General features: G+C 36.9%; 1 protein-coding gene across 1 annotated transcript in view; it reads left to right on the top strand.

Annotated features, from left to right (window-relative positions):
- Positions 1 to 26586, top strand: part of eys (EGF-like photoreceptor maintenance factor) — a 178593-nt gene that overhangs the window by 42734 nt on the left and 109273 nt on the right. Inside the window, exons 15-24 of the mRNA XM_085297088.1 lie at positions 1329 to 1436; positions 1979 to 2212; positions 3787 to 3909; positions 4012 to 4125; positions 5923 to 6036; positions 7069 to 7182; positions 12690 to 12887; positions 14453 to 14574; positions 17429 to 17550; positions 18422 to 18681. Of these exons, the coding sequence (XP_085153214.1) occupies positions 1329 to 1436; positions 1979 to 2212; positions 3787 to 3909; positions 4012 to 4125; positions 5923 to 6036; positions 7069 to 7182; positions 12690 to 12887; positions 14453 to 14574; positions 17429 to 17550; positions 18422 to 18681 (1509 nt within the window). The remainder of the gene's footprint in view (positions 1 to 1328; positions 1437 to 1978; positions 2213 to 3786; positions 3910 to 4011; positions 4126 to 5922; positions 6037 to 7068; positions 7183 to 12689; positions 12888 to 14452; positions 14575 to 17428; positions 17551 to 18421; positions 18682 to 26586) is intronic.

The raw sequence follows: 26586 nt of genomic DNA, 5'->3' as shown, positions 1-26586 counted from the left end.
TTAATCTGTGATTGTGGGTGAAGCCTGTTATGCATTTTTAATGAAGTCAGGATAATTGTCAAATTTTATGACTTGGAGAGAGGTGGAAATTGGTTCCATGGTCAGTTTGAGAAATGATGAGAATTTGACCTGCACCGATGGTGCTGATAGCCAAGCATTAGTCATGGGCCTCCTGTAGCTGCAGTGTGTGACAGTGCTAATGATAGTCATTTTGTAGCGTGACCACACGGTGGAATATATTTATGAGGGACTAAAATGTCAGAAATTGGCAGCATTCACTTTTACATGATGACTTCAACCTTTTAATTTTTTAAATATCAAATGTAGTGAGATAACTCAGAATTAACCACCATGAAAAAAAATCATAAACAGGTGAGCACGCAGAGTGAAAACATACATCTTATTTTCCTGTGGCACAGTGTATTCTCTACCTTGTTAACTTGTGGAAAAAGTCATGTAAAATTAGATGAAAGCCATAAATTGCTTTGGGTTGTAATTTATGGGTAATTAGTATCTTTTCAAGTCTGGTGTTTACTGACATTCACACACCATATCTGATATGTGATTTTTGCTTTTCTTTCCATACGAGGATTTAAGGGGCTGAACTGTGAAATCAACTATGATGAATGTGTCTGCACCAATAACTCCACATGTATTGACCTGGTTGCAGACTATGAGTGCATCTGTCCTGCGGGCTTTACTGGCGAGTTATGTGTTATCATTTTCACAGTGGGCCTTGATGAACATAGCCTAGTTCAATGAATGTTAAACAGCTATAACCATTAAAATATCTGGCTTTACTAATGTAAGAGTGTATCTAATTGATAATTAAAAATCCACACGTATAAGCTGAATATTGGATAAATCTGTCTACATATAGAACATGTGGTACAGAAATCCAAAACCGCACTTTATCCTCTTAATAAGCACAAAGTGCAAACATTTAAATTACTTTGGGTAATTTCCCTAACTAATACATGTTCATTTAGTTTTTTTAAATTAGGATATTAATGAAACTTTCATTCCAACCCATATATGTTTAACAAAGAAAACCCAAACATATTTTTCAATAAACTATGTGTGCTTTCAGCGGTGAGAAAAAAACTTGATAGACACTAAAAGTGCAAAGATATGGCAATTACACAGCATTATCTCCCCTACTGACTTCATTACTAAAACACACACTTCTCACTTTAATGGTCTTTCCTCGCTACAGTCAACTTCATTTGTGTGTCACCTTGTTGAGACGTTTCTGTACGTTTCCAGTCCTATCGTTCGTCATCACCTTGATAAATTAACAATCTTGTTAACAATGTTTACCTTTTCAGGAAAAAATTGTTCATTGTCCGACTCTCCGTGTACACCAGACCTCTGCAAAAATGGAGGAACCTGCTCCTACAGCTTGACTGGGGAAACGCAGTGCATTTGTCCGGCAGGTATTGAACGAGCCTTTACACAGCAGACTGGCATACATTTATTTAATCTTTGTTTTGACATATTGATCAGACGTACTCATTGCTCCAGTCACTAATCTATAAATGTTGAACAGTGGGCTTCATAAAAAATAGTATTAAGTTATTTAATCGATGTAGCCACACTGAGCATCACTTAATTAGACGCCCAATCCCTTTTGTAACTTCAGTCGTTAGTGCACATTAAAACATATCACTGTTGTTGTTTTCTGTGGAATAATCAACACATATTTTACCTCCAATTGAATATCATTAGAAGCCAATATACACATATTCAGATTGGTGAAAAGGCTGACTGTATGTTTTCCTGTACTATTTCTGAAGTCTCTCTTTGGCTTTATTGATATATACGCTGACTGGTTGAATTATGCAAGTCAGCAAGGACTAAAAATCCTGGCAATGACATATTTACATGAAATCACAATTCATGATTTTTGACAGATGTGGAACAGCTTACTGTACACAGCACATAGCATCAACCATGCCTTTGATCCCACCTCTTACAGGATACCTTGGCAAAGATTGCTCCTCATCGGTAAACCAATGTGTGTCAAATCCCTGCAACCCCGAGGGAACCATCCTCTGTGAAAAGCTGGAAAATACTTCTAGATGTGTGTGTCAACATGGGTACACTGGGCGGCACTGCAAAACACCTATAAACCACTGCGTTGATGGCCTGTGTCAACATGGTTCAGCGTGTGTCAATCTATCAGGAGGGTTCAAGTGTGATTGTTTACCAGGTGGGTTCATCACTCTGCAGGGGCTTGTTTCAGGTGCGGCATTTCCTTGAATGAATCATGTATATAGCAGACACACTCCCAGTTTGAGCCTTTTACTTGTTCAGCTTTCTTCTCTGTGGGAGTCTAATCTCTTTGGCCTTAAGCAACAACACATAACAGTCTTATGAAATGTGTAAGTCAAGGCTCAGTTCATCAGGTTGTGAGCTGACTTCAAAGCAGTGGTGACGTTTAGGATTCCTCTTTGCCCACGTAGACTCCACAAGTGTTCCTTTAGCAATGTATCCCTTTGATAAAATACAAGTAAGCACATCTATTATTATAACATGAAATATTTCAATCCGAAATTGCAGTCATTACTTCATTTCTATTTGATAAAAAATGCAACCTGTACTGGTGATTGCCGCACTTACTGTACTAGCAGTGGCCACAAAGAATTGTTATAACAAATGTTTAAACCTCCAGATCACACTGATAATTTTGGTACTTAGTAAAATGTTAATAAAATAGGACAATCTTTGCAAATTGTTTAGAAATGCTAAAACAATTTCATTAGCAATCAACTGTCGTCTACCTACAACATCTCGAATGACTAATTTCCTTCTCTAAGAAGTTCTTTCATAGCTTTAAGTCAGGGGTGCTCAATCCCAGTCCTCGAGAGCTACTGTCCTGCAGCTTTTAGATGCATCCTTGTTCCGACACAGCTGAATCAAATGAATGGCTTGTTATCAGGCCTTTTCCAAACTTGATGGCATGCTGAAGAGGTAATCAAACATTTGATTCAGCTGTGTTGGAGTAGGGATGCATCTAAAAGCTGCAGGACAGTAGCTCTCGAGGACTGGGATTGAGCACCCCTGCTTTAAGTGAACAGTGTGGAAGGCACTGAGGGTTCATTGCTTGTATGAAGTGCTGTGTTTTCATTTGAAAGTAAAACCAGTTGGTTTTTTTGGGTTTTTTTAAAACAGAAGAAAATTGTAGTTATAAAAAGCCTCAAACCAAACATGCTCATGACAAACATCTTACATTTTTAATGCATGTTGATTTTATGCTTAAAAGGTGCACTTTGGGGTTTTCTTGTAAAAAGGCTTATGTTTTCATTAATTATTTCTCCTATAACACACTGCAACAATAACCGCATGTCTTCCCTTAACATGAAACACAAAGACATTTTGGAATTTTATTTAACCCTGCTCTGTTATTAACATTTGCTTCCTCGCAGTCTTCTTCTTCCAAACCATTGTGGGTACTATGCATTTCTTTTTTATGGTATCAGCTTATCTTGCTCATGTGTGCACATGTGCAACCTTGCACAATAAAATATGTGCAGAAAAGTCCCAAAAACACTGTTTCAGAGTCCAAAATTCCACATAAATATTTACATTTTTGTTTTTCCTTAACAATAGTACACTCAGTGTACGTTTTGTCATTTTCTCGAGTTATAGAGATGAATAATATAACTTTCAGAGATTAAAAAAAAACAACAACGGTATGTTATCAAGCATCCTAAAGGGATAACTTTAAAGAAATGCAATGTAAAAATGAGAGATCCCGTAGAAACTCTCACCCTTTTTCCACAGGTTTAACAGGCCAGTTTTGTGAGATAAACATTGATGACTGTGAAAAAGAGCCATGTGGAGTCCTGAGCATTTGTAAAGACACTTTGAACGGCTACAATTGCTTCTGTGCACCAGGATTTATTGGTAAGTGAAAGCTATCTTGAAGTTATTCTTTGTGAGTTAAAGTGGCATTTTATTCACAGAAGCAATTTGTCAACATGCAGTCCTTCTTTTATATTTTCTTAGGAAATAATTGTGAGATTGAAGTGAATGAATGTCTCAGCCAGCCTTGTCGCAATGGAGGCTCCTGCGTAGATGAGCTCAACTCATTCAGCTGCCAGTGTCCCCCTGGGATCACAGGTATTTTATATGGTTCTTACCATGACTGCTCAAACTTATATGTGTGACCTATGAAAATAAAGCTGAGCAAGAGTCACTCGAAATAACTGGCAAATGTCTATAAACATTAGCAAGCATAGTAAAAATATAATATCCATATATTATGTAATTTATTGTTAATGCAACACGGAAAATGTATGTTTGTTTTTGACACAATGCCATGAATGTAAGATCATATATTAATTTAATACACAAATATGTATTTTTTTCTTGTTCTGTTTTATTACTATATATTTACAGCTTCCTTAAAATGTATTTTAAAATATTTATTAAACAGTGCTAGCAGTTTGATTTGTGATCCAATTTTGAGAAAAATCAAAGTGTTAAGAGTTTATTGCCCACAGCTGAAGTATGAAAATGATCTTAAAGTGCATAAAACTTTACAGGCTCGAGGTTGGATGTGGTGCTTCTGAAGTTTCACTGAATGTATTTAATGTCTTATAGTCATAGCTCTTGAAAAATGTTTCCTTAAACAGGTAATACAGTAAGTTTAAATTGTAATGCTAAAATTGTGTAAATATTTCCTTGCTGTAAATGTAATTTTTGGATTTTTGGAAACAAATATCTTTGGATTTGATGCCTCCAGATGTGGCTATTTTTAACATAAGTGTTGAGTAAAATAAGCAAAAGCAGTGTTTACTTTAACCCAACTACACTCTTGCTAATCAGAGGTATAAAAATGTAGTCTGTGTTGTCAGAGGAGAGCCAGAGGATGTTTATCCTTCTGAGAACTTCAATGCTGCCATTAAAATTTTCACAGATTATTTAATACATCTGTGCAAAGTAGAAATGTTTGTTTGGTATTGTCATTAGCACAATAAGGGATTCATAAACTCATAAGATGTCAGTGTTTATCTAAATAAAATCTAAAAGGCTTTGATATTGACATTTCATGGGTTTTCTGAACTGAAATCTAGAGGAAACTTCATAAATTTTACCAAATACTGACTTGAAAAGTGTTATTCTCTTTTTTTAATTAAAGACGTAATTGAGTCACCAAAATCAGAATAAATTCCCAGAATATAATAGAACATATGTCTTAGCAAATCTGCTTTAATAAAATGTCATGTAGCATTCATTACTGGACAAAAACTTTGAAAAAAACCCACAAAAACTTGGATGTCTCGACTGTGCTAAAGAGAGATCACTTAGATAATTATTTCTGGGAAAGCTGACCGTCACTATGGGCAGCAAGACTAATCCGATGTGTTAATGCTTCCACCATGCAAATCTTTAGAAAAGATCCACAAAGGAGGAGATGAGGTTAAAAAAAACAGCTCTATTGTTTATAGTGTAACAAGTGCAGCACAAACAGTACACTGTAATTACATGGAATGTTGGTGTAATTCAAAGACCCGTTATCATTTTGGCATTTCACACTATGTAACAGCCTCCTCTAAAGCTTACAGAGAGTAAATGTGCGAAACAGCGATAGTGAAGGAAAAAAATCATCTTGCTGCTTGGTTAGTTTGCTGCTAATCTGCTCTCTATTTTGAGCAAAAAACAAGGACAGAACAGCAAGTCAATAGTCTGTATTCTATAGAATGTGTGTGTGCCCATCAATCATTTTATTATGTACACCTGCTCATGGTTGTTAATGCAACTATGTAGGCATAGTCAAGATTACCTGTTGAGCATACATGCATATACACATTTAACCGTCATGCCAAATAAAGCATATTTCTTTCCTTCAGTCAAATCTGTGCTGTATGGCACTTTTTGACCATTTGTGACTGCTGCTGCTTGTTAACATTATAGGCATCTACTGTGAAGTCAACATAGACGAGTGCACGTCCTCTCCCTGCCTGCACAATGCCACTTGTGTTGACCTAGTTCATGCCTACGGATGTCTCTGTATGTCTGGCTTTGCAGGTCAGTGAATGCACTTTATGTGAATACTTCTGGAATGTGTGATGTGACATCCTATACATATATTTATTTTGCATAATGTGTGAATAGTTTTCCAGTACAAATAAACAGAGAAGCAATAAAACTTCACAAAAATGGGGGTTGTGGACGTGAACATGTCTCTGAGGTTGAACAAGTACTAAATCTGCAACAGATCTTGGGCTATGAAGCACTGTACTGTACGTTTATGCTAGCAGTTTATAGTTCAGACTCGCACTAACATGTGAACATGAATCTACAGCCATAGTCATTCCTCTGCTTTGTTGTATTTAGGTGTAAAATGGTCATGGTTATTTAGGAGCAATTAGTAGAGCGGTGTTACGTTTGCACTCATCTTATCCTGTAGTGCTTTTTGCTTTACATGTGGTGCTACGATGCTCACTGTTTATAGTGCAAAGTTGACTGTAGATTAAACCACAGGTAAGACTCCCAAACTTAAAGGTCAACGACAACAATGGCTTTTGAACTGTTTCCTAGCAATTTGCTAATAATTCTCACAGTGCAGACCCAAAAATAGAAGTGGTGCAGTGCTCAATCCTGTGAAATCTTACACGCACAAAGGAGGTGATTTCTCTTCTTTCTAAAATTCTTAAGGATTATGCATTTAAAACTTTTTTCTTTTTGCATGTTGACAAATGATATGTAAAATAGAAAGAGGATGTTCTTGCTGCTCCAGCTACGTTGCTGCAGCACAGCAGGAAACCCTTTATGGTATTATAGCTCTGTTTAGCACTTCTTTCATTCTCTGTGTGTAGCATTAAGGTCCGCAATATCCCCTCCCCACAAAGAATGCCAAAAGTACATGTTGTTTATCCACATTCAATTTGCTTTTCTTCGTCAGGTGAAAGATTGATGTAAAGTAACAGCAAGAACATGCGGTACAGCATAGATAATAATACAGAAAAGGTCATTTTTAATTGGTTGAATTACTGAATGTTTACGTCGATCACTCTTCGGCATAGCATATTTATCAAGTTGTGTTCTTTCCCGTCAAAGGTACAACATGTGAACTCGACATTGACGAGTGTGCTTCATCTCCCTGCAAGAATGGAGCCACTTGCATTGACCAGCCTGGTAATTACTTCTGCCAGTGTGTGGCTCCATTTAAAGGTAATGAGCACTGAGAGAATGGGGACAAAAAGCAAAGTTAATTAAATTCACATACTATTATTTTCACCTGTCTGAACTAACTTCACATGTCTCAACAAAATTAGTAAGTCTTTATTCTTAATCTGTAGTTAAATAAAGAACTCTTGAATAACTAGGCAGGTATAAGCCACAGTTGATGCTTCTCCCAGCCATGTGACATCTTTATTCTCACATGTCCTAAAACTCTTTAACTTGGTGTTTTTTAAACCCTAACCACAATATAATAGCTAGTGCAAATAAATATGAGAAAACAGTGAAATAGGGCATGACCATGACACTTTAGGCTCACTGTTGTGTTTTATGTCAGTGCCACGCCACCTGCCTAAAGTAAACTAATAACTGTTTTAACTTCATAATAATAATAACTTGTTATTATCCAAATGGCTCTAGATAGTTTACACAACATTTATAAACCATTTTCAAATATTAGATACAACTTTACATTAACTTTATAATCATTTTAATATGTGTTTACTGAAAAGTTATTGGGAAAAATTAAGAATTACAATTTCATTGTCCAGTAAAGAAACAAACAAAAAACTAAACTGAATCAAATGAAAACAAAACTAGAGTAAGTCAGTCAATTTACTATTAAAGTGTTACCTTTTGTTAACAAATAAGTTTTAATACATTTTTCACAAATATCTCTTTGGATAAGTGTTGAAGTGATAAAATTCTTTAACCAAAACCTTTAATGTTAACTTCGCTGTGACGTGATACTTTTATGTTCTGCAGACATCTTTTGCTGGTCACTATGCAACAAATGCAAAATTTAGACAAAAGCAATTGATCACCCCTCTTTGTCTGTGGATTCCGGTGTTTTAATTCTCATAAAATCACGGATGTAGCCATGTAGTCTACTTTTGAAAATATCTGTGAAAGTTTGGGTTCTAAAGTACGGAATAGGATTAGGGCCACACGGGGGGGGGAAGTGGGCACGTCTTTTTTTTTTTTTTCTTCTTTTCCCGAATTCTGAGAAAAAAGTCAGAATTCTGACTTTAATCCCAGAATTCTGACTTTTTTCTCAGAATTTAGACTTTTTTCGTTGTTCTCATGACAATGACAATAAAGTTTCTGATTCTGATTCTGATTCTGATTTTTCTCAGATTTTTTTTTCCAGTGGCCCTAATCTGAGAAAAAAGTCAGAATTCTGGGATTAAAGTCAGAATTCTGACGTTTTTCTCAGAATTCTGACTTTTTCATCAAAATTTTTTTTTCAGAAATCTCAGAAAAATGTCAGAATTCTGACTTTAATCCCAGAATTCTGACTTTTTCTCAGATTTTTTTTCCAGTGGCCCTAATCTGAGAAAAAAGTCAGAATTCTGGGATTAAAGTCAGAATTCTGACGTTTTTCTCAGAATTCTGACTTTTTCATCAAAAATTTTTTTTTTTCAGAATTCTGAGAAAAAAGTCAGAATTCTGACTTTAATCCCAGAATTCTGACTTTTTTCTCAGATTTTTTTTCCAGTGGCCCTAATCCTCTTCAGTACTAAAGAGCCCAGAGCCTGGGTTCTAATAATTTCTTATGTTTTTTTTTTTTTTTTACGTTATGTTTCACACAGAATTCTTCATAATTTTGTAATTATAGTGTGTTATGGTTTTATGTAATTTTTTGTTGTAATTTTGTTTGTGTATTGTGAATGCAAAAGTCCAACAAAGAAACAAGGGTTGAAAATTAGAAATAGCTGTAACTCTACATGCAGCACATCAGTTAACTATGTTAAACTGCATTGTTAATTTTTGACATATAAAAAGTGACAGACCACATATTCCAAACCATTGGAATTAACATCAGCATAGAAACTGTGCTGAGCTTCATGGCATGGGTTTACATGACAGCCTAGTACTTTTATCCATGACTGGTTGTCAGATGCATTACTTTATCACGGTGAATTCATTTACTCAGTCATTTCATTTTCTCAAATAAATCAATAAATATGTTAAAAAGTAATTTTCACATTTTATTATTGATACTATATCCCCACATAAATGAATAAGAAAAGATGAGATAATTTTATCAGCATAATGATGAAAAAAAAACTTTTTTATGTTGCGTTTTGGCACAGCTGGGTTTAAATCCCATTCTGGTAAATATTTTAGTTTTTAATATATTATTAATCCACATGCTGGTCTTATAAGAGATGCACTGCTGACTGTGCGTGATACATTTCTAAAACTGGGATTTCTCCAAAACACAAAACAGTAAAACTTTATTATGTTTGATGGCAAAAAGAAAAAAAAAGAGAAAACATTTACTTAGCCAGACTCTTTTTAGCAATTCATCCTAAAAAATCAGGCAGCCAGTTGAGAAGGACCTCAGTAAAACCCAACAACCACTTTGACAGATCTAATGAGCTCATTGGCTGTGAGATCATCGTAGAAGGACAACAGTCAGGGCAGTATTTCACAAATTTGGGATTTACAGCAGAGTCATCAGAAGAAAATGACTTTAAAAAAGGCACTTCAATGACATACTGACAACATAAGCAGAAACATTCAGAGCTCTGAAAATGAAAGTGTTCTAGTGTGATTCAAAGAACTGTAGAAAGTAATGTCAAAAACAAGTGATTACCCTTGTAACACCACTTCAGTGTACAGTGTGGTAGTGGCCACTCTGCATCTCCAGTGTGCATCAGTGTGCAAAGCTACTCCTTTATACTATGACAGAAATAATTATACAGTTCATGAAGTCAAACGCTAAAGCCATTTCTGGGAGTATTTCTCAGAGGGTGAATGATTAACTCGCTTTATATCTGAGGATTTCAAGTGATTCAGTGTATCAAGAAAGCCATGGCTTTGTGGAGCTTTAATTTCACCCACTTGTACCGTACAACAAATATATCAGTGAAAAGTTGTACTACTGTTTACCAAATGATAACTAACTGAGAAGCTGTCACAGTAGAAGTACCATTTATCTGTAAATGAAAATATATGTAGTGTGTATATATTGTTTTTTGTTTTATATGTCTGAAACAAATAAAGATACAATACAATACAATTTATTAGAAGCATTTGTAATATCAAAATCAATATTTTCACCACATTTATGTTAAAATAGCCATAACTACACTTCAGATTCTTTCATAATTCACGGATCAACCAGCTAACCAGCTGCTAGCTCAGCCAAAGTGCTTCTTATATATTATTTGGTATAAGAAACCATTTGGACTCAGCAGTTTCCTGACAAATAAGAAACTGATTCGACTACAACTTCACTCATTTCCTTCATGTGATTGTTTTACAGAAACGATCTCAGTAGGATGCACCACCACTGTGCTTTGTCTATTTTTGCATGTTTTGCAACATTTGAAGATTTTTATCATCTGCACTGATCTGGTTAATTTTCTGCACTGCTTTTTATAATTATGTCACTTTACTTTCTGTAGGCTCAGGAGAGATTAGCCTTATGCACAATCTATCTGAAGTGATTTTTATCCACTTTCATTTTTCTGCCTAGTTCTGTCAGTTTTCATAATCAAAGCTGTTGTTAAGTTGCTCAAACATGATGCAAATGGCAGTATTCAATAGCACATTAGCAATGACATTGAGGGTTAAGTAGCCAGATGTGTGCTTTTATCACTAGTTTTAAATCAGCATGGAGCATAATACATAATACTACATAACATATTTTTTTTTAAAAAACCAAATTTTATATATATATAAATTTGGTTTTTATATATATATATATATATATATATATATATATATAGATAAATAAAAATTTGGTTTATATATATATATATATATATATATATATATATATATATATATAAACCAAAAAAAACACCCAGCACGCCCCTGCGGGCGGTTTATCCTCCAAGCTCGGGTCCTCTACCAGAGGCCTGGGAGCTTGAGGGTCCTGCGCAGTATCTTAGCTGTTCCCAGGACTGCGCTCTTCTGGACAGAGATCTCCGATGTTGTTCCCGGGATCTGCTGGAGCCACTCGCCTAGCTTGGGAGTCACCGCACCTAGTGCTCCGATTACCACGGGGACCACCATTACCTTCACCCTCCACATCCTCTCGAGCTCTTCTCTGAGCCCTTGGTATTTCTCCAGCTTCTCGTGTTCCTTCTTCCTGATATTGCTGTCATTCGGAACCGCTACATCGATCACTACGGCCGTCTTCTTCTGTTTGTCTACCACCACTATGTCCGGTTGGTTAGCCACCACCATTTTGTCCGTCTGTATCTGGAAGTCCCACAGGATCTTAGCTCGGTCATTCTCCACCACCCTTGGGGGCATCTCCCATTTTGACCTCGGGACTTCCAGGTTATACTCGGCACAGATGTTCCTGTACACTATGCCGGCCACTTGGTTATGGCGTTCCATGTATGCCTTGCCTGCTAGCATCTTGCACCCTGCTGTTATGTGCTGGATTGTCTCTGGGGCATCTTTACACAGCCTGCACCTGGGGTCTTGCCTGGTGTGATAGACCCCAGCCTCTATGGATCTTGTGCTCAGAGCTTGTTCTTGTGCTGCCATGATTAGTGCCTCTGTGCTGTCTTTCAGTCCAGCTTTGTCCAGCCACTGGTAGGATTTCTGGATTTCAGCCACCTCCTCTATCTGCCGGTGGTACATACCGTGCAGGGGCCTGTCCTTCCATGATGGTTCCTCGTCTCCCTCCTCTTTCTTGGGTTTCTGCTGCCTGAGGTATTCACTGAGCACTCGGTCAGTTGGGGCCATCTTCCCAATGTATTCTTGGATGTTCGTTGTCTCATCCTGGACTGTGGTGCTGACACTCACCAGTCCCCGGCCCCCTTCCTTCCGCTTAGCGTACAGCCTCAGGGTGCTGGACTTGGGGTGAAACCCTCCATGCATGGTAAGGAGCTTTCTTGTCTTTATGTCAGTGGCTTCTATATATATATATATATATATATATATATATATAAAAATTTGGTTTTTAAAAAAAAAAATGTTATGTAGTATTGTAACAGCTTGAATGTTCGTAGAGTTAACATAATGTTCGTTACTTTACATGTCAATAAAAAAGAATGCAACACACCATATAAAACTCAACTCAAAATCAAATGTGCTGCCATTTTAAAATATTAGCTTATTTTAAATTTGATCAAAAGGTTAGAAAAGTACGTGGAGGAACATTATCCAATAAATTAGGTCAGTAACCTGATTGCGTATAAAAAGAGAGGCAGAGTTTCTAAGATATAAAGACACTCAGGGGTTTACTACTCTATAAAAAACTGTCTACAAGTTGTGGAAAATTTTCAAAATAATTTTCAGCCTTATTAATATCGCATCATCTACAGTATAAGGTGTCACTGAACTATTCTTCTTAAATTAGTAAATTTCCTTAGATTAACATTTGGTGTGTGTTCTCAATTCTATTGTAGGTTCAAGGAAACATATAATAGAGGTGTACACTTTAAATCTTGAGATCAATTCTTGCACTGTGTTTTTAACCAAGATTCTTGTCTTCTGGATTCTGTATTTATTTCTTTGCCTCTCCTTAGGTCATAATTGTGAGTTCTTACCCTGTGAGGCCAGTAATCCCTGCGAGAATGGAGCAGTATGTGTGGAAGAGTTGGATCAGGACCATTTCCCTTTAGGTTTCCGCTGTCACTGTCGCCTTGGCTTCACTGGTCCCCGCTGTGAAATCAATGTGGATGAGTGCAGCTCCAGCCCCTGTCTTCATGGCTTCTGCTATGATGGTACGAAACAGCTTACGTCTTCCCAACATTTTCATGACATACACTCATGACGGAAGCAAAGCTGCATGCGTGTATTTAGACATTAAAATGCCATTTATGTGTCTAATTTGATTTTGTTCACTTGGAGTGTGATAGGTAGTTTTCAGTTGCTTCACCATTGTAGATATTGTGGTTAGAATCATTCATCTGAAGAGAGGAGCTGGACATTTTTTACTGGAGTGCACTTGATTAGTTTCTTAATATAATGTGTCAGAGAAGATCAGTCATCGATGTTGCGCTACAATTTGAATAATGGATATTAAATGACTTTGAATGAATGGTTTTGAATGGTTACTCCCGTGCATTTCATCTCTAGCCCAAGTATTTAAAAAAATATCTGATCATTAGAAAAGTGCTGAAAAGTAATAAATTCGAAATAATTATCAGTCAATGAATCTTGCTTTGTTTATGTTATACTGTGAATTTGCATGATTTTGTCATAAATTTAGTTTAGTTTTGAAAAAGCATCAAAATATTTGTTTCTTCCACCCTTCCTGGCGTTCTTGAAAACTGCCAGCTCTCCAGTCCAGTTTTGAACTGGCTTATGCTTTTTCTAAAATAGTGATGGCAGTGGATCACTGTCCTCTCAGTGCTACAGTAGCCTCCACAAGCTGTCTTGGCCAATTTTGAGCGCAGCCAGTTCACCTTAGGTTAGTGAAGGTGGATTCTTGGACCTATTGGCCAGTGCTCAGTCGCAGCCAGCCAGCCAGCCAGCCACAAGGGACAGCACTGCATAGCCACAGTGGCAGTGATGAGTAATGCTGCTGCCACCGAGGACTTACAGCATTTAATGAGAGTAATAGCATCTACACGCACCAAGACAGAGTGACAGCATAGATTACGTGGTAAATCTTTGGGATAATGAAGAATCCAGGGACCCTGACTGGGGAAGTAATAAATTCACTCCTGTAAGAACTGCAATTACCTCTGTCACTGGCTGCCTGTACCAGTGTTGTGTTGGAGAAACAGAATGATGCATCCTTGGTTAAAATCATTAATAAATAAAGAGAGGAAGGAATGGATTATTAGCCATGGGAAATTCTAACTTCTGATGGAAGAAATTGCCGCATTTGTAGCTTCTGAATTAAGAATAGCACTGAAATTGGTCCTCTCCCTCTGTTGCGCTCTTTCCCCATCATTCAGCGTGTTGCAAGTATGTTGAGAGTGTTGCAACAAATGACAAGACTTTCAGGCTTTCAGTGAGCAGAAATATGGTGAGACAAGGAAAGCACCTGGCAAGAAGAGGACTGAATGGCCATCGCAGACAGGTTCATTTAAAGCTGGTTAGAGTGTAAAGCTGTCAGACTAAGGCAGTTTGGACTTTGCCAGCAACAGGTCTTACTGATACAGCCTAAGTCATTTATTTAATGGTCATACCCTTTAAAAATAGAATCACAGTGGCCATTGTGTAGTCATTTATGCTCATAATCAGCACTTACCTGTGTAGAGATGTAGGACCCACAGAGATTTGAGTGAATTAATTTATGATGCAAGGTACTGTAACTATGCTCCGGCTTTTCCTTTAGTTGTAGATGGCTTTTACTGCCTTTGCAGTCCCGGTTATGCTGGGCTCAGATGTGAGAAAGACATTGATGACTGCGTGAACAGTTTGTGCAGCACCAACTCAGTATGTAAGGACCTCCATCTGGTAAGTTGAAACATTTTTCCAAGGCAGTATAATGGAGTGATGTTATAGCCTATGCTTCAGAATTGCCCAGTCCTGTAAATCGCCACAGTTGGTAACTCTCCATAAAATATTGATAGACATGAATCACATTAGTTACTGTATATTACCTTTGATGGCTGCTGTGCATTCGGTGTTTTAAAACATTTCTTTTGCAGTAAATATTAACAAGTGTGCAGTAACTCGAACATTGGCACATTATTAAAAACGAATAAATTACATCGGCATGACTTTGTGCTCCAGAGCAGCTCGCCAGTTATCTGGTTTACAGGTCCAGCATGATTCATATTGTTTTGGGTGTCTGGGGGGAAAATAAGGTAGGGAACTGTTAATATCTTATGTCCCATAGATGGCCATTATTATTTATATCTCATAATAGAAAAATTATGCCAATTACAGTGTCCCACTTATGCCTTGTAGCCAATGTACCATAATAACCAAAGGATTACCAAAGTATCCCTAGAAGGAAAACACTAATTTGTAATGATAGCGTCTCTGTTTTTAACCAATGTTGTTTTAGATCGTGTGTCCAAAACAACACATATACCTGATAATTAGTAATTATTTAAAAAAGCTTCATCTTTATGTTTAAAGTGTAAGTCATAATAAACATAGAAATATTCAATAGGTTTTTCTTTATTTATATTTTTGATAGCCATTTAATAACTTTACAGTGTCTAAGCACATCTATAGCACGCTATATTCCCCATTAAAGACCTCCACGTCCTGGTTATGCAACACATGGGCAGGCTTGACGGGAAATAAAAAATGCTTATGTCAGAAGTTAAGTTTAACAAAAAAAAAGCAGAACTTTTAAAACTTGTGTCTTGAAGGCACAACTCTATTCTTGTACTTATTCAAATGTTTTTTAAGCCAATAACATTGATATGTTGCAGCTGCGGAAAGGCCTTGGGAACCGCATGCTGCTCACTAACTGTGCAATGAGTACCAGGAGCCTTTTTCCAACAGCTGCTTTTTTGCTAACAGATTGCAGTAGTAAAACAGATGTGTCATAGATAAAGTCCATATATTTAGCCTTTTTTCCCCCCTCTGGTAACTTATGATGTGTGTAGTCGAGTTTTAAAAAAGGCTTACATTAGAGTAGTGATGTTAAGATAGAGGAGAACACTTTGTAATTACAAATTAATTTTTATAAAGTTTCTGTACCAAATTTAATTCTCATGAAATCAGTATTAAGATTTGCAGAGCTAAGTTTTAAGATTATAACATGACTTTCCTTTTTTGTAGCTTATCAGTAATGGTTGTGTTCTATCCAGCCGGTATAAAGAAATAAAAGTCATCCATCATTAAAATTTTAAAGTCAGTCAACATATTCTACTAATAATTTTATCTGGCTCTTTTTGATGTAGTTTATAAGGAACTAATGGAAGCCTATTGTGGTGCAAAAGCTGGTTAAAACACTGTAGTGTAATTTTCATTTTCTGGGATAAACTAAACTTCAAGTCCAAAGACAAAAGGACACCGTGTAAGAAGACGATGGGATCTGATAAGAGGAATATAATGAAATTTCCACAGGTATTTTTTTAGTCACCGTGTTTTACCGTTACATTTTTCTCGGTTCATTATTCAAATAGGGCCGTTTTTTGGAAACCCCATCACATAGTCTTGTTTACAGTGCAGCTATTTCTCTCTCTGAACATTGTGTCCCACAGAGCTTTACCTTATTTTGGAGAATTGCAGTCCCTGAAGGTGACTTAGCAGCAAAAATGAGATTATGTTCTATTGCCAGGGGTAAGGAATTGGAGTCTCCTGGAGGTATCTAATTTATCATGAGATGACGGCATTTTCCCCCACCACCATAAGGCCTACAGTGTACAAATTATATCAGACAAAGTTTAACGGCTCCCCTTCAGTGTATGAAATAAATATTAGCATGCATTCAACCGCAAGTACCCGGGACCTTTCGACAGAGGGTTGGCAATGATAAATCCCAAACAACCTTTGACCATATGACTACGTTCATAACGTATGCAAAGAGGAATTTAAATTAAGATGGCTTCTTGGAAAGTAATGGAAGAAAAACATTAATCTGTCTTGCAGCAATTCATTATTTTAGCGCCGATTGCAGTGATGAAATAAAGGACGAGTGGTCCACATACTGTTTTGAATGGAGGAAAGGCAAGAAAATAAAAGATTAGCAATGTTTGAGCTTTGTATAAAACGTTTTTTGAATTTAAAGTACTAACAACACATTTACTGGCTCCAGAATAAAAAAAAACAACCTGACAAAACGAAATCCAACGTGTTTTACATGTTTGCTTGGCTGTGAAAATATCCCTCAAAGAATATGCGGTGGTAATGCTGTACGCTTCATAAAGGTTTTGTATCATCGTATCTTGAATGTGATGGAAAAAAACAGGCTTGCATACTGTCCAGAGGGTGGGTGGTAGGAGGAATACATCAGCACGGTAATGTGGAAATGTAAGACAAGCATGACTCTTCCTCACTTTAAACAGATTTCCACAGGAAAGCTTTTTGTGTGTGTGTGTGTGAGTAGGAGGTTTTATTCCGCAATGTTTTCAAGAACATTGAGATGAATTAAATCAAGTATATTAAGCATTGCAACATTTGTTTTTTAAAATGCAACCAATATAAATAACGAAACAAACGAGTGGCAAAATGCCCTGTCTGCTCCGTAACAACTTAATTAACAGTCCCTGCATGTGAGATGTGCCTACTGCTCTCCTAAATATTCGATTCTAACCACCTAAAATACTAACTCTACATAGTGCAGATGTGAAATGTGACTACTTTCCAGTGTTAATCTAATATTGTTTCCCTTTTTCTTGTATCGCAGAGTTATGAGTGTGTGTGTCGTTCTGGCTGGGAGGGGGAGTACTGCCAACAAGAAATTGATGAATGTTTATCACAACCCTGCAAAAACAACGCCACCTGCACAGACCTTCTCAACAGCTACAAGTAGGTGTGCGAGCTGGCTCGAGGGCAGCGTCCTCGCGAGGTGCATCAGTCACTTAAGAAATGCGGGGAAAAAAGAAGCCGTTCAGAGATAGCGATATGTCCTTCCACTGGCACCGGAGATAATGAATTGCAGATGGCAGGTAAAACAAATGAGTCAATCAATGGCTCACAGCATGAAAAGGTTTCAGGGGATCTGTGACTCATTGGAGGAAAAAGCTGGTGTATCTGCTTCGGCTAATGCCCGCTCTCACTGGGGAGACATAAAAATGCTTCAGGTAGAAAAGTTGGGGGATGGAAAGAAATGCAAGGTGGAGTGGTTGTAGTGCCCGGGTACTCACTGCCACCAAGTGGAGTATTCACCTGCCTTAAGAGCAGATACTTGAGATTTACATACACTGTGGTTGGCTCTCGGTTTCTCTGTCTCCATCTGTCTCTCTTTCTGTCTAGAACGCATACATTTCCATTAAATTCCCACTCAGCACTCTAACCTCTTGTGTCCTGCATTCAGCTGTCCAGAATTAAAAGCTGCCAGTAGTGCAGTTAAACACTAAAATTCGTACTTTCTCTAACAGAGATCCAGGAGATCAGTGTGGAGAACGCGTGCACTGTAACACTGAGGTTTTGTGTAGAAGAGTGTGTTTTGTGGGTAATTTAAATTATCATTAAAAAAAAAAAAAGCAAGCTATTCAGGAGTTTGTCTGCAGCAACTCCCAGAACATCTGCTGAATGCATTTTTAGCATAATTGTCCCAAAGAGTATGACTGCCATAGCCTTTAGAACATTTTAAAAAGTGTTTATTCATTTATGATTCATTTCGATTTATGGCAAAATAACCTCTACTGTGTAACATCTCCTCTCTGGTGTATGTAAGGTGTTTGTGCTCACGAGGCTGGACAGGTGTGGACTGTACAGAGGATGTGAATGAGTGCGATTCTGGCCCTTGTCTAAATGGAGCTCGGTGTCAGGAGTCAGACATACCTGGGGAGTTCTCCTGCACCTGTCCCCCCTTCTTCAGTGGCCCCTTGTGCAACCAGCCTTATGACCCGTGTGACCCCCTCCACAATCCCTGCCTACACAACTCCACCTGCCTGACACGCTCCAATGGAACAGCTTCCTGCAGATGCCCAGCTGGTGAGTGAACTCGGCGCCGCAGCCTCGTACTCGTGGTGTTTTTATTTTCGACTTATTTCCCAGCATAATCGTAGAATTTTGTTCAACAGAATTGTTTAAAACTTGAGGGATTTAAAAATTACAAACAGCATAATTTCATTGGAATAGAAAGAAAGTAGCACTATCCATTTGAAAATCGTCGTTTTATCCTCCCTCTGAAATGTGCTTTTCCTCAAAGTTGCTGTAAAAGAAAGGTTTAATGTCTTTGTGTGCATGAATAAAATGGTAAAATGTGCTCCTGATACCTAAAAAATGTGCCATAAAGAAAACATCCACAGGTGATTTAAAATAAGAGACATACTTTTTGCTGTAATATGGAGAAGAATATAAGTGAAATATGGCGGGTTTTCGCTATTATATGGGTTAAAAGGAGTGTTAGACATAATGAAAGTTAGTCAGAGGTACAATTTGCATTTCTAGAGTTTTTCATGCTCCACTTTAATTTTTGCATAAGAAATGGTCAACAAACCCAGACATTGGTGTCTTTTGCTTGCTTTTCTCCTCATTGCATTAATACTAAATTAAACTGAATACTTATTTAGCAGTAAATCTGTGTATCAGTGCCAGCTGAGTCATCATAATGCATACTATATTCTAAGGTAAAGACCCTACAGACACATGGGGAATCAGCAGGTACTACTACTCTTTAATATGATTATTATTTATAAAAACATTACTGTATACAAGACACATAATCTTTTAGCAAGACCCAGTTAGTCTAATGCAAGTTCATGAGCACCTAAAAAAAATTTGGACATTTTAATGAAATCAGTGAACCACTTTGGTCTGTTTTATATGCATAATACATATTCTACATCACAATCTTTTATTCTTTTTTGTTTGTTTGTTTTGAACTCTAATCAATACACAATCACAAATTGGGAAATTGTCAGGGATAAATTACATCTTTTGTGCAATTTAAGAGTATATCTGTAAAGTTATTTAATCATTATTCACTGTCATCGTCATTATGTTTCTGGACTTTCTACCATTGCCTATGATTGGGCGATAAATTGGTGCATCCCTACTAATTGTAGCAGCAGGAACAGTAGATGCTTGGCTAAAGACAGATGCTAATTCTGAACGTCTTGAATTCACGCGTGCATCCAAATGTCTTAGAAATTACTCGTTACTGATAATGCAAAATTAGATGTTTTTTCTTCAACGTGTACATATTCTCAATATTCCCATTTACAAGCAAATTGCAAACTAACGCCCGTTCAAATTTGCAGCTAACAGACACAGGATGAAAGAACTGTGGGTGACTGAGGAGTCAGACTGTAAATTATATTAAAAGAAAATAAAGCATTGACCTCATTTAGTACTGGCTCCTTCTCGCTCATTCACATGCCCTCGCAGGCATAAATAACTCGGGCATGCACATCCACTCAGATGTAAATGAAACGCAGGAAAATCTGTTTTATTTTCAGTTCATGAGATCAGTCAGGTTTTTGTTTCACAAGCAACATATTGGAATAGAGCACTGGCAATGATCGCTTTCTTCGTTAAAATGATCTATTACGATGTTTATCAGTAAAATCTTGTTAGCTTGTAAATTGTAAATGAAATATCATTTTAACATAGGCTTTCACTGTGGAGGTTAAGACGGTATAGGGTTATGTTGTACCTAATGGCTCCATCAGCAAAGAGATGAAAAGATGTTGCCAGATATAAATAGAGCGGCTGGGTTAGTTTCAGAAAGCTTCCTTTGAGAGGAATAGGAAATTAGGCGCTGCATACATTACACCAAGAGCTTTGCGTGGGTTTGGTCGTTTTCACTTCACACAACCGTGACTCACCTACTCTCCATTATTATTCACCTTAAATCCATCCTCCATAGCTACTACTCAATAAACATAAAGGAGCCCATGGCTTGATCCCAGTGCAGCCGTCTTAAAAAATTGTTATTTAGTATTCACTGTAGGTTATTTGTCAAGGAAATTGTGTAGGTCTAACACTATTCTTCAGACTAATTGAAAATAAAATTTGTCTGCATATGCATCTAAGATTTAGTACATTAAGCACATCCCAGTGCATAGACAAAAGCTTTTACACAATACAGCAAATACTGTCAAGGTAACTGAATTAAGGAGAATGATTTTTATGCTTTTAAATGACACTAAATGCTTGCAAATACTGTAACTGTGTTCAGTGTAGCATCAGTAAGTGTTTATAAGAAGAAAATTGAGTTAAAAATTAAAATTTAGAGCCTCTTATTTGCTTTTAGATACCGAGTCTTAAATATGTAAATAGAAACATGGCAGCTTCATTCAGTGGTTTTTGCAAAGATCAAGCGAGACCAATGATCCACATTCAAGTAAAGAGAGCATGTGCTCTTATATAAAGGCATGGTTAGCTGTTAAGGAAGTTGCACCATGGTAAAACAAGCCTCAGGATAAACATGAAGGCTTGTGTTGTTAATAAGGTTAGTTACTGAGATACAGTTAACTAAGATTAAATACATATTTTTAATTAATTCTAACTTTGTATTAGCAAACACATGCAGGTGAATATAAGAATCTTTGCTAAAAACAACAATCAGATAAACAGTTTATGTAGTCTTGTGTTAAAAAATTGAAATGCAATGTAGGGAAACTTAATAATATCTTAAATACCATCTCCTGCATGGTGAAAAGAATACAAACATGCAAAAAAAAAAAGCACTTTGCTGCTACATCCATTCTGCTAATCTTGTTTACTTTAACCTTCTTTGCTCATATCTGGTTTTGTTCTGTAATAAACTGCTGCGTCTAACACAACAAAAGTTGCTAATTTCAGCTGTTAGGTTGTAATGCATAATCCATGGTTGGAATAACAGGTGTTCTATTCTTTCCATTTCACCAGAATTGCATGAGTGCAACTGAAGAAGCACTGGTATTCATTGTGATGATGCCTTTGAGGCACTGCTAATGCTGCGATAATAGATGGCGGCTGTCAAACCTTTCATAGCCAGCCCTGTGACAGTATCTGATGGCTGCTGACAGGGGTCTTTTATAAAAGCTAAGTGCTTTAACTTTAGTGGTCATTATACCAAACTTGCTTTACTGAAGAGATTACAAAGTTGGCTGTGTGGTCTTAGCTTTCTCAAGAAACTTCACTAGACTCTACGCATCTAACAAAAAGGTTGATATGGCAAGTTTAGTGTTCATCAGCTTAGCAGGATCTAAAAGGCAGCAATTAGGCGGTTTCTACTGGGAGCGGCATTAAAGGGATTTGTAAAACACAGCCACAATGGAAATGAGTTCTGTCTACAAAGGTGTACTGTGAGAAGCTGGGGGCCAAAATAAAACCAGAGCAAGCTGAAAGTCTCGTCTTAAAAAAACACAGGTGAAGCAGTTATCCTCTTTTGATTGTAGAGGGCTCCTGTAGGAAGTTTTTGTTCTTACTAGCAGAGACACTCCGCTGAGGCTCTGGCCAGGAGGCCTAAGTCATCTTGCCTGACCAGCACAGATGTTCCACTTTCCTCTTAATGAGGAGCCTCAGCAGGGAGTGCCAAACCTGATAGAAGAGCAACCTGAAAATGGGAGAGTTAGGGTAGAAGGTTGAGGTGAGGGTTACTGGCCGACAACTGCAACAAATGAAACAAACAACACATGGCATCACTCAGCCAAGACTGCGGTACAAGGTAGAGTCGCATCAGAGTCTCGCACACAATCTATAGTCTGTGCTGTCCTTGCTCGGTTTGCTGAATTCCTTGAGCAAAGACAAGTTCACATGTGTAAACTTTAATCTTATCTTGGACCTTTCCTGCACATTCTCTGCCTCTGCCGTTTAGTCAGGGCTCCATCCACTTAAACTATCTGAAGAGCGGAAAGGCTATATTTATGCTTTTTTTCCCCTTTGAATTTAATTAATAGAAACTACAGCTTAATTAATAAAACTTCAGCTTTAGTCATTTTTCTTTGAGATTTGTGTCAGTGGAGTTTAATTTTGAGTTACCTTTTTTTCTTTATTTTTTTTAATCACTGAGATTGTAAATAATTCTCACATAGTTACTTTATGTAGTTCTCATGGATTTTGTAAAACTGATTATAGGATTCCTTCAAGACTTCAAGACAAAACATGTCAAAACATTCTAACCTTTTGATAATTACATCAGAATTACTGATTATTATTCTGGATGTGAAATATTTATAATTGTCAATTATTTAAAATGATAATATTCTATGGATTAGATTAATAGATTGTAATTCTAGTTTCATTCGTAGGTTCTTTAGGATGGCATTTTCAATGGATATCACACTATGCCACTGCAGCACTTAACGCTTTAGACTTGTTAGTTAAAGTGCCTATATTCATTATGAGCTTTTTATTGGTTTTTGGGTGACAAGTTGGCATTTTTAAGTGTTAAACGTGAGCTGTGTGATATGAGGACAATCACTTTGCCTCTAGTCCATTATATGAAGTGGAGACTTTTTCTTTTTCTTTTTTAATTTTTGCAGTACAGGGAATTAATTCAAAAGCATTGTGTGGTCTCTTCACATGGAAAAACCATTTGGTCTCCATGGTTCAGAATATACCCAGAGGTGTTCCTGGCCAGATGGAGAACAAACCCCTTTATTTGCATGGCATGCTACACTAGCCTTCACCTTCCACAAGATTGAGATTGTGTCCTACCAAACAGTTGGTTAATGAGCTACTGTGGAGCTATGCCAACAAGAGAACTGACACATAGCTAATATGATACTGAAAAAGATGTGTGGAAAATATGTGTTGCCAAAATGTGTTGGAAAAAGTCTGGCCTCAGTAGATTCATTTTAGGTGATTATTCTTTTTTATAGAGGGGGCAGACTATATGACTTATAGCGGACATGTGTCAGTTAATAAACCAGATGCCCTGGCAGATGTATAGCAAGATCAATGAGACTTTTCATTATCTTAGTATAAGGAATTAGAAATACAGATACTGTAGGTTCAGTCAACTTAGTATATTTTGCCCTTTATAGTGTGCTGTTCTAGATTATTATGATTACCATCTTTATGATGAGCTTTTTTTATAATAATTACCTCATGCAATCCACATTATCTGCTCTAGTTTGTATTAGTTCATTTATAAAAATGAATAAAGTGTCAAACCAGGATTGGAAATCTCGTCTAAGTAAATGACTTGGCTGACATACCCTTTAGCATTTAGAGCATATAAATGCTCTAAATGCATTTATATGCATTTAGAGCATATAAATACAAGTGTCATATAAGACACTTGTATGCTTGCATACAAGTGTCTTATATGCTTGCATATAAGACACTTGTATGCAAGCATACAAGTGTCTTATATGCAAGCATATAAGACACTTGCATACTGTACAGAAACCAAAAAAAGCTTATATATGTTACGATTCATCACTGCCCAGCTTATTTTAACAAAACCAATGTAATGTGACTATGAGCCTGCACAGTAGCCATTCGCTTCTCATAGCACAATTACTGAGATTAAAGGTGTTCCAAATAAATCTTTCTCACAGAATAATGGACCACGACAGAGAGGCAGTCAGTGGCCATATTGTATTTTAATCAGAGTTCATGTCATGTAAATCACAGCTCCATTTGGGAAACTATTGTCTGGTCTAATATTCTCACAGTGAAGGCACACAAAGAAGTGGGAAAATATTAAAATGTAGCCGGTGTTCGACCTCAGTATGAGAGCGTGCCCCTTCAGTTGGCAAAGGTCTCACCACACTAGTGATATTCCATTGCTGAGGGCAAAGGTGGTTCTCTTCTTCCACTGTAGTTTTGAAAGCTGTTTCCAGATCAAACAACAGCTGCGGGGGGAAAAGGCAGGAAAAAAGCATCAGTGATCACATAGTAGTGTGAGAGGATTTCCCTTCATGAAAATTCTTCATCATTATTTGATTTAACCAGATTGGTGTTTAACCCCTGAATGCCTAACAGCATGTAAAATGCCCAAATAGTCTCTGAATAAATATGTGGAAGCTACTACAGATCTGATTGAATGTTCTGGTTTTTTTTAAAAAAATACTCCATAGGTTTACTTTTAGAAGCTGCGAGATATCATTGAGCAAAGTGTATACATCATAATGACAGTTGCTTAGCACTGATGTGGATATTAGACACACTTTGTTTTTGTACTACAGGTATGCATAGGTATTCAATTATACGTGCATTTAAAACAAGATGGCAACAGCCTGACAGCAGAAAGAAGAGCACCATTGTTTGTGTGTTTTGCTAAACAACATGGAAGAAAATCACAAAAATAAGAAGACACGTGTAATCTCTTAACAAAAATAGGGCATGGGACATATAATACAATATATACACCATAAAATACATGCAGTACAAGGTCGCTGAAGCATGAACCGTTGATTTGCTTGCTCTAAGCAGAGAAAGGCATGAGCTACATAAAGTCTGCCTTGTCTGGAACAACCATGCAGCCTGAAATGATTGGCAGTGATATGATATAGACATGTCGCAGGTTACTTGTGGTGTAGTATATATGGGTAGCTGTTGTTGGTATCAGTGATTTTCAATTTTATAGTTTGCTCTACAGACAATAGTTGACCCTGATTTTTCAAAAATAAATACGTTTCTTATTGTGTTACAAACCAACACATCTTGTGACTAAGGCAAAAGAAATTTAACAGTAGACCTGGTGTCTTCTATGGGAATATGTTTCCTAATGTTAAAAAATGTCTTCTCATAGAGTGAAAAGATGTAAAAATGAGAACATTTTCTTTTTTTGTATTTCTGTCATGGGAACTGCAATACACTGCTGTACCAAAGTTTCTCTTTAGCTCATGACACTGACTGCTGTAAGCACAGTGTTACAGCCTAAGGTGACCTAGATGAGTGCATCTGCATTCATACCAAGTCGGAATAGTCAGAATTGTTTTATATTGGCATGCAATCTTCATTTCTCTGTGAAAATTATACAGCATGTTTAGGCATAATCAATAACTGTAACTTTTGATTGATAATATGTGTGGAAATACAATTTTTAAGCTTAAGGACTAAGCTAATACCCAACATTTCCACCTTAAAAAAACTAAACAAGCAAACAAAAAAGATGAATTACCCGTAGAACTTGGGCAGACAGATATCTAACTAGCTAGCTAGCACTATATCGCGCAAGCTAGCTATAAATGTAGCTAGCTATTTATTAAGCTATTTAGCTTTGTGGCTATTTACATAGTTATCATTAAAAAGAGAGAGGGAGGTAACAGAATTGCTCATCTGCAACAATGATGTTTACTAATGTACAGGGAGTGCAGAATTATTAGGCAAGTTGTATTTTTGAGGAATAATTTTATTATTGAACAACAACCATGTTCTCAATGAACCCAAAAAACTCATTAATATCAAAGCTGAATGTTTTTGGAAGTAGTTTTTAGTTTGTTTTTAGTTTTAGCTATTTTAGGGGGATATCTGTGTGTGCAGGTGACTATTACTGTGCATAATTATTAGGCAATTTAACAAAAAACAAATATATACCCATTTCAATTATTTATTTTTACCAGTGACACCAATATAACATCTCCACATTCACAAATATACATTTCTGACATTCAAAAACAAATCAGCGACCAATATAGCCACCTTTCTTTGCAAGGACACTCAAAAGCCTGCCATCCATGGATTCTGTCAGTGTTTTGATCTGTTCACCATCAACATTGCGGCTTCCTCTAACAGGAAAATGTGTCACAAAGCTAAAATCATCTCAAACTGTTTTCTTCAACATGACCGCAAGTTCACCTCCATTGTCTTCACATCTCAGTACCTGAGTTCAGTCTATCCCAAAAAATAATTAAGGCTGCTCTGAAGGCAAAAGGGGGTCCAGACCGGTATAAGCAAATATAACTAATAAACTGTCCAGATTTAAAGATTTAAAACTAAGGATTAAGTCAAAAA

This window comes from Mchenga conophoros, linkage group LG13 (assembly GCF_057382185.1).
Source record: "Mchenga conophoros isolate Kocher_MC1m ecotype Shallow Benthic linkage group LG13, M_conophoros_male_GT1.1, whole genome shotgun sequence".
Classification (NCBI taxonomy): Eukaryota; Metazoa; Chordata; class Actinopteri; order Cichliformes; family Cichlidae; genus Mchenga; species Mchenga conophoros.
The sequence above is the reverse complement of the archived record's forward strand: the minus strand, read 5'-3'. Positions and strand labels throughout refer to the sequence as shown.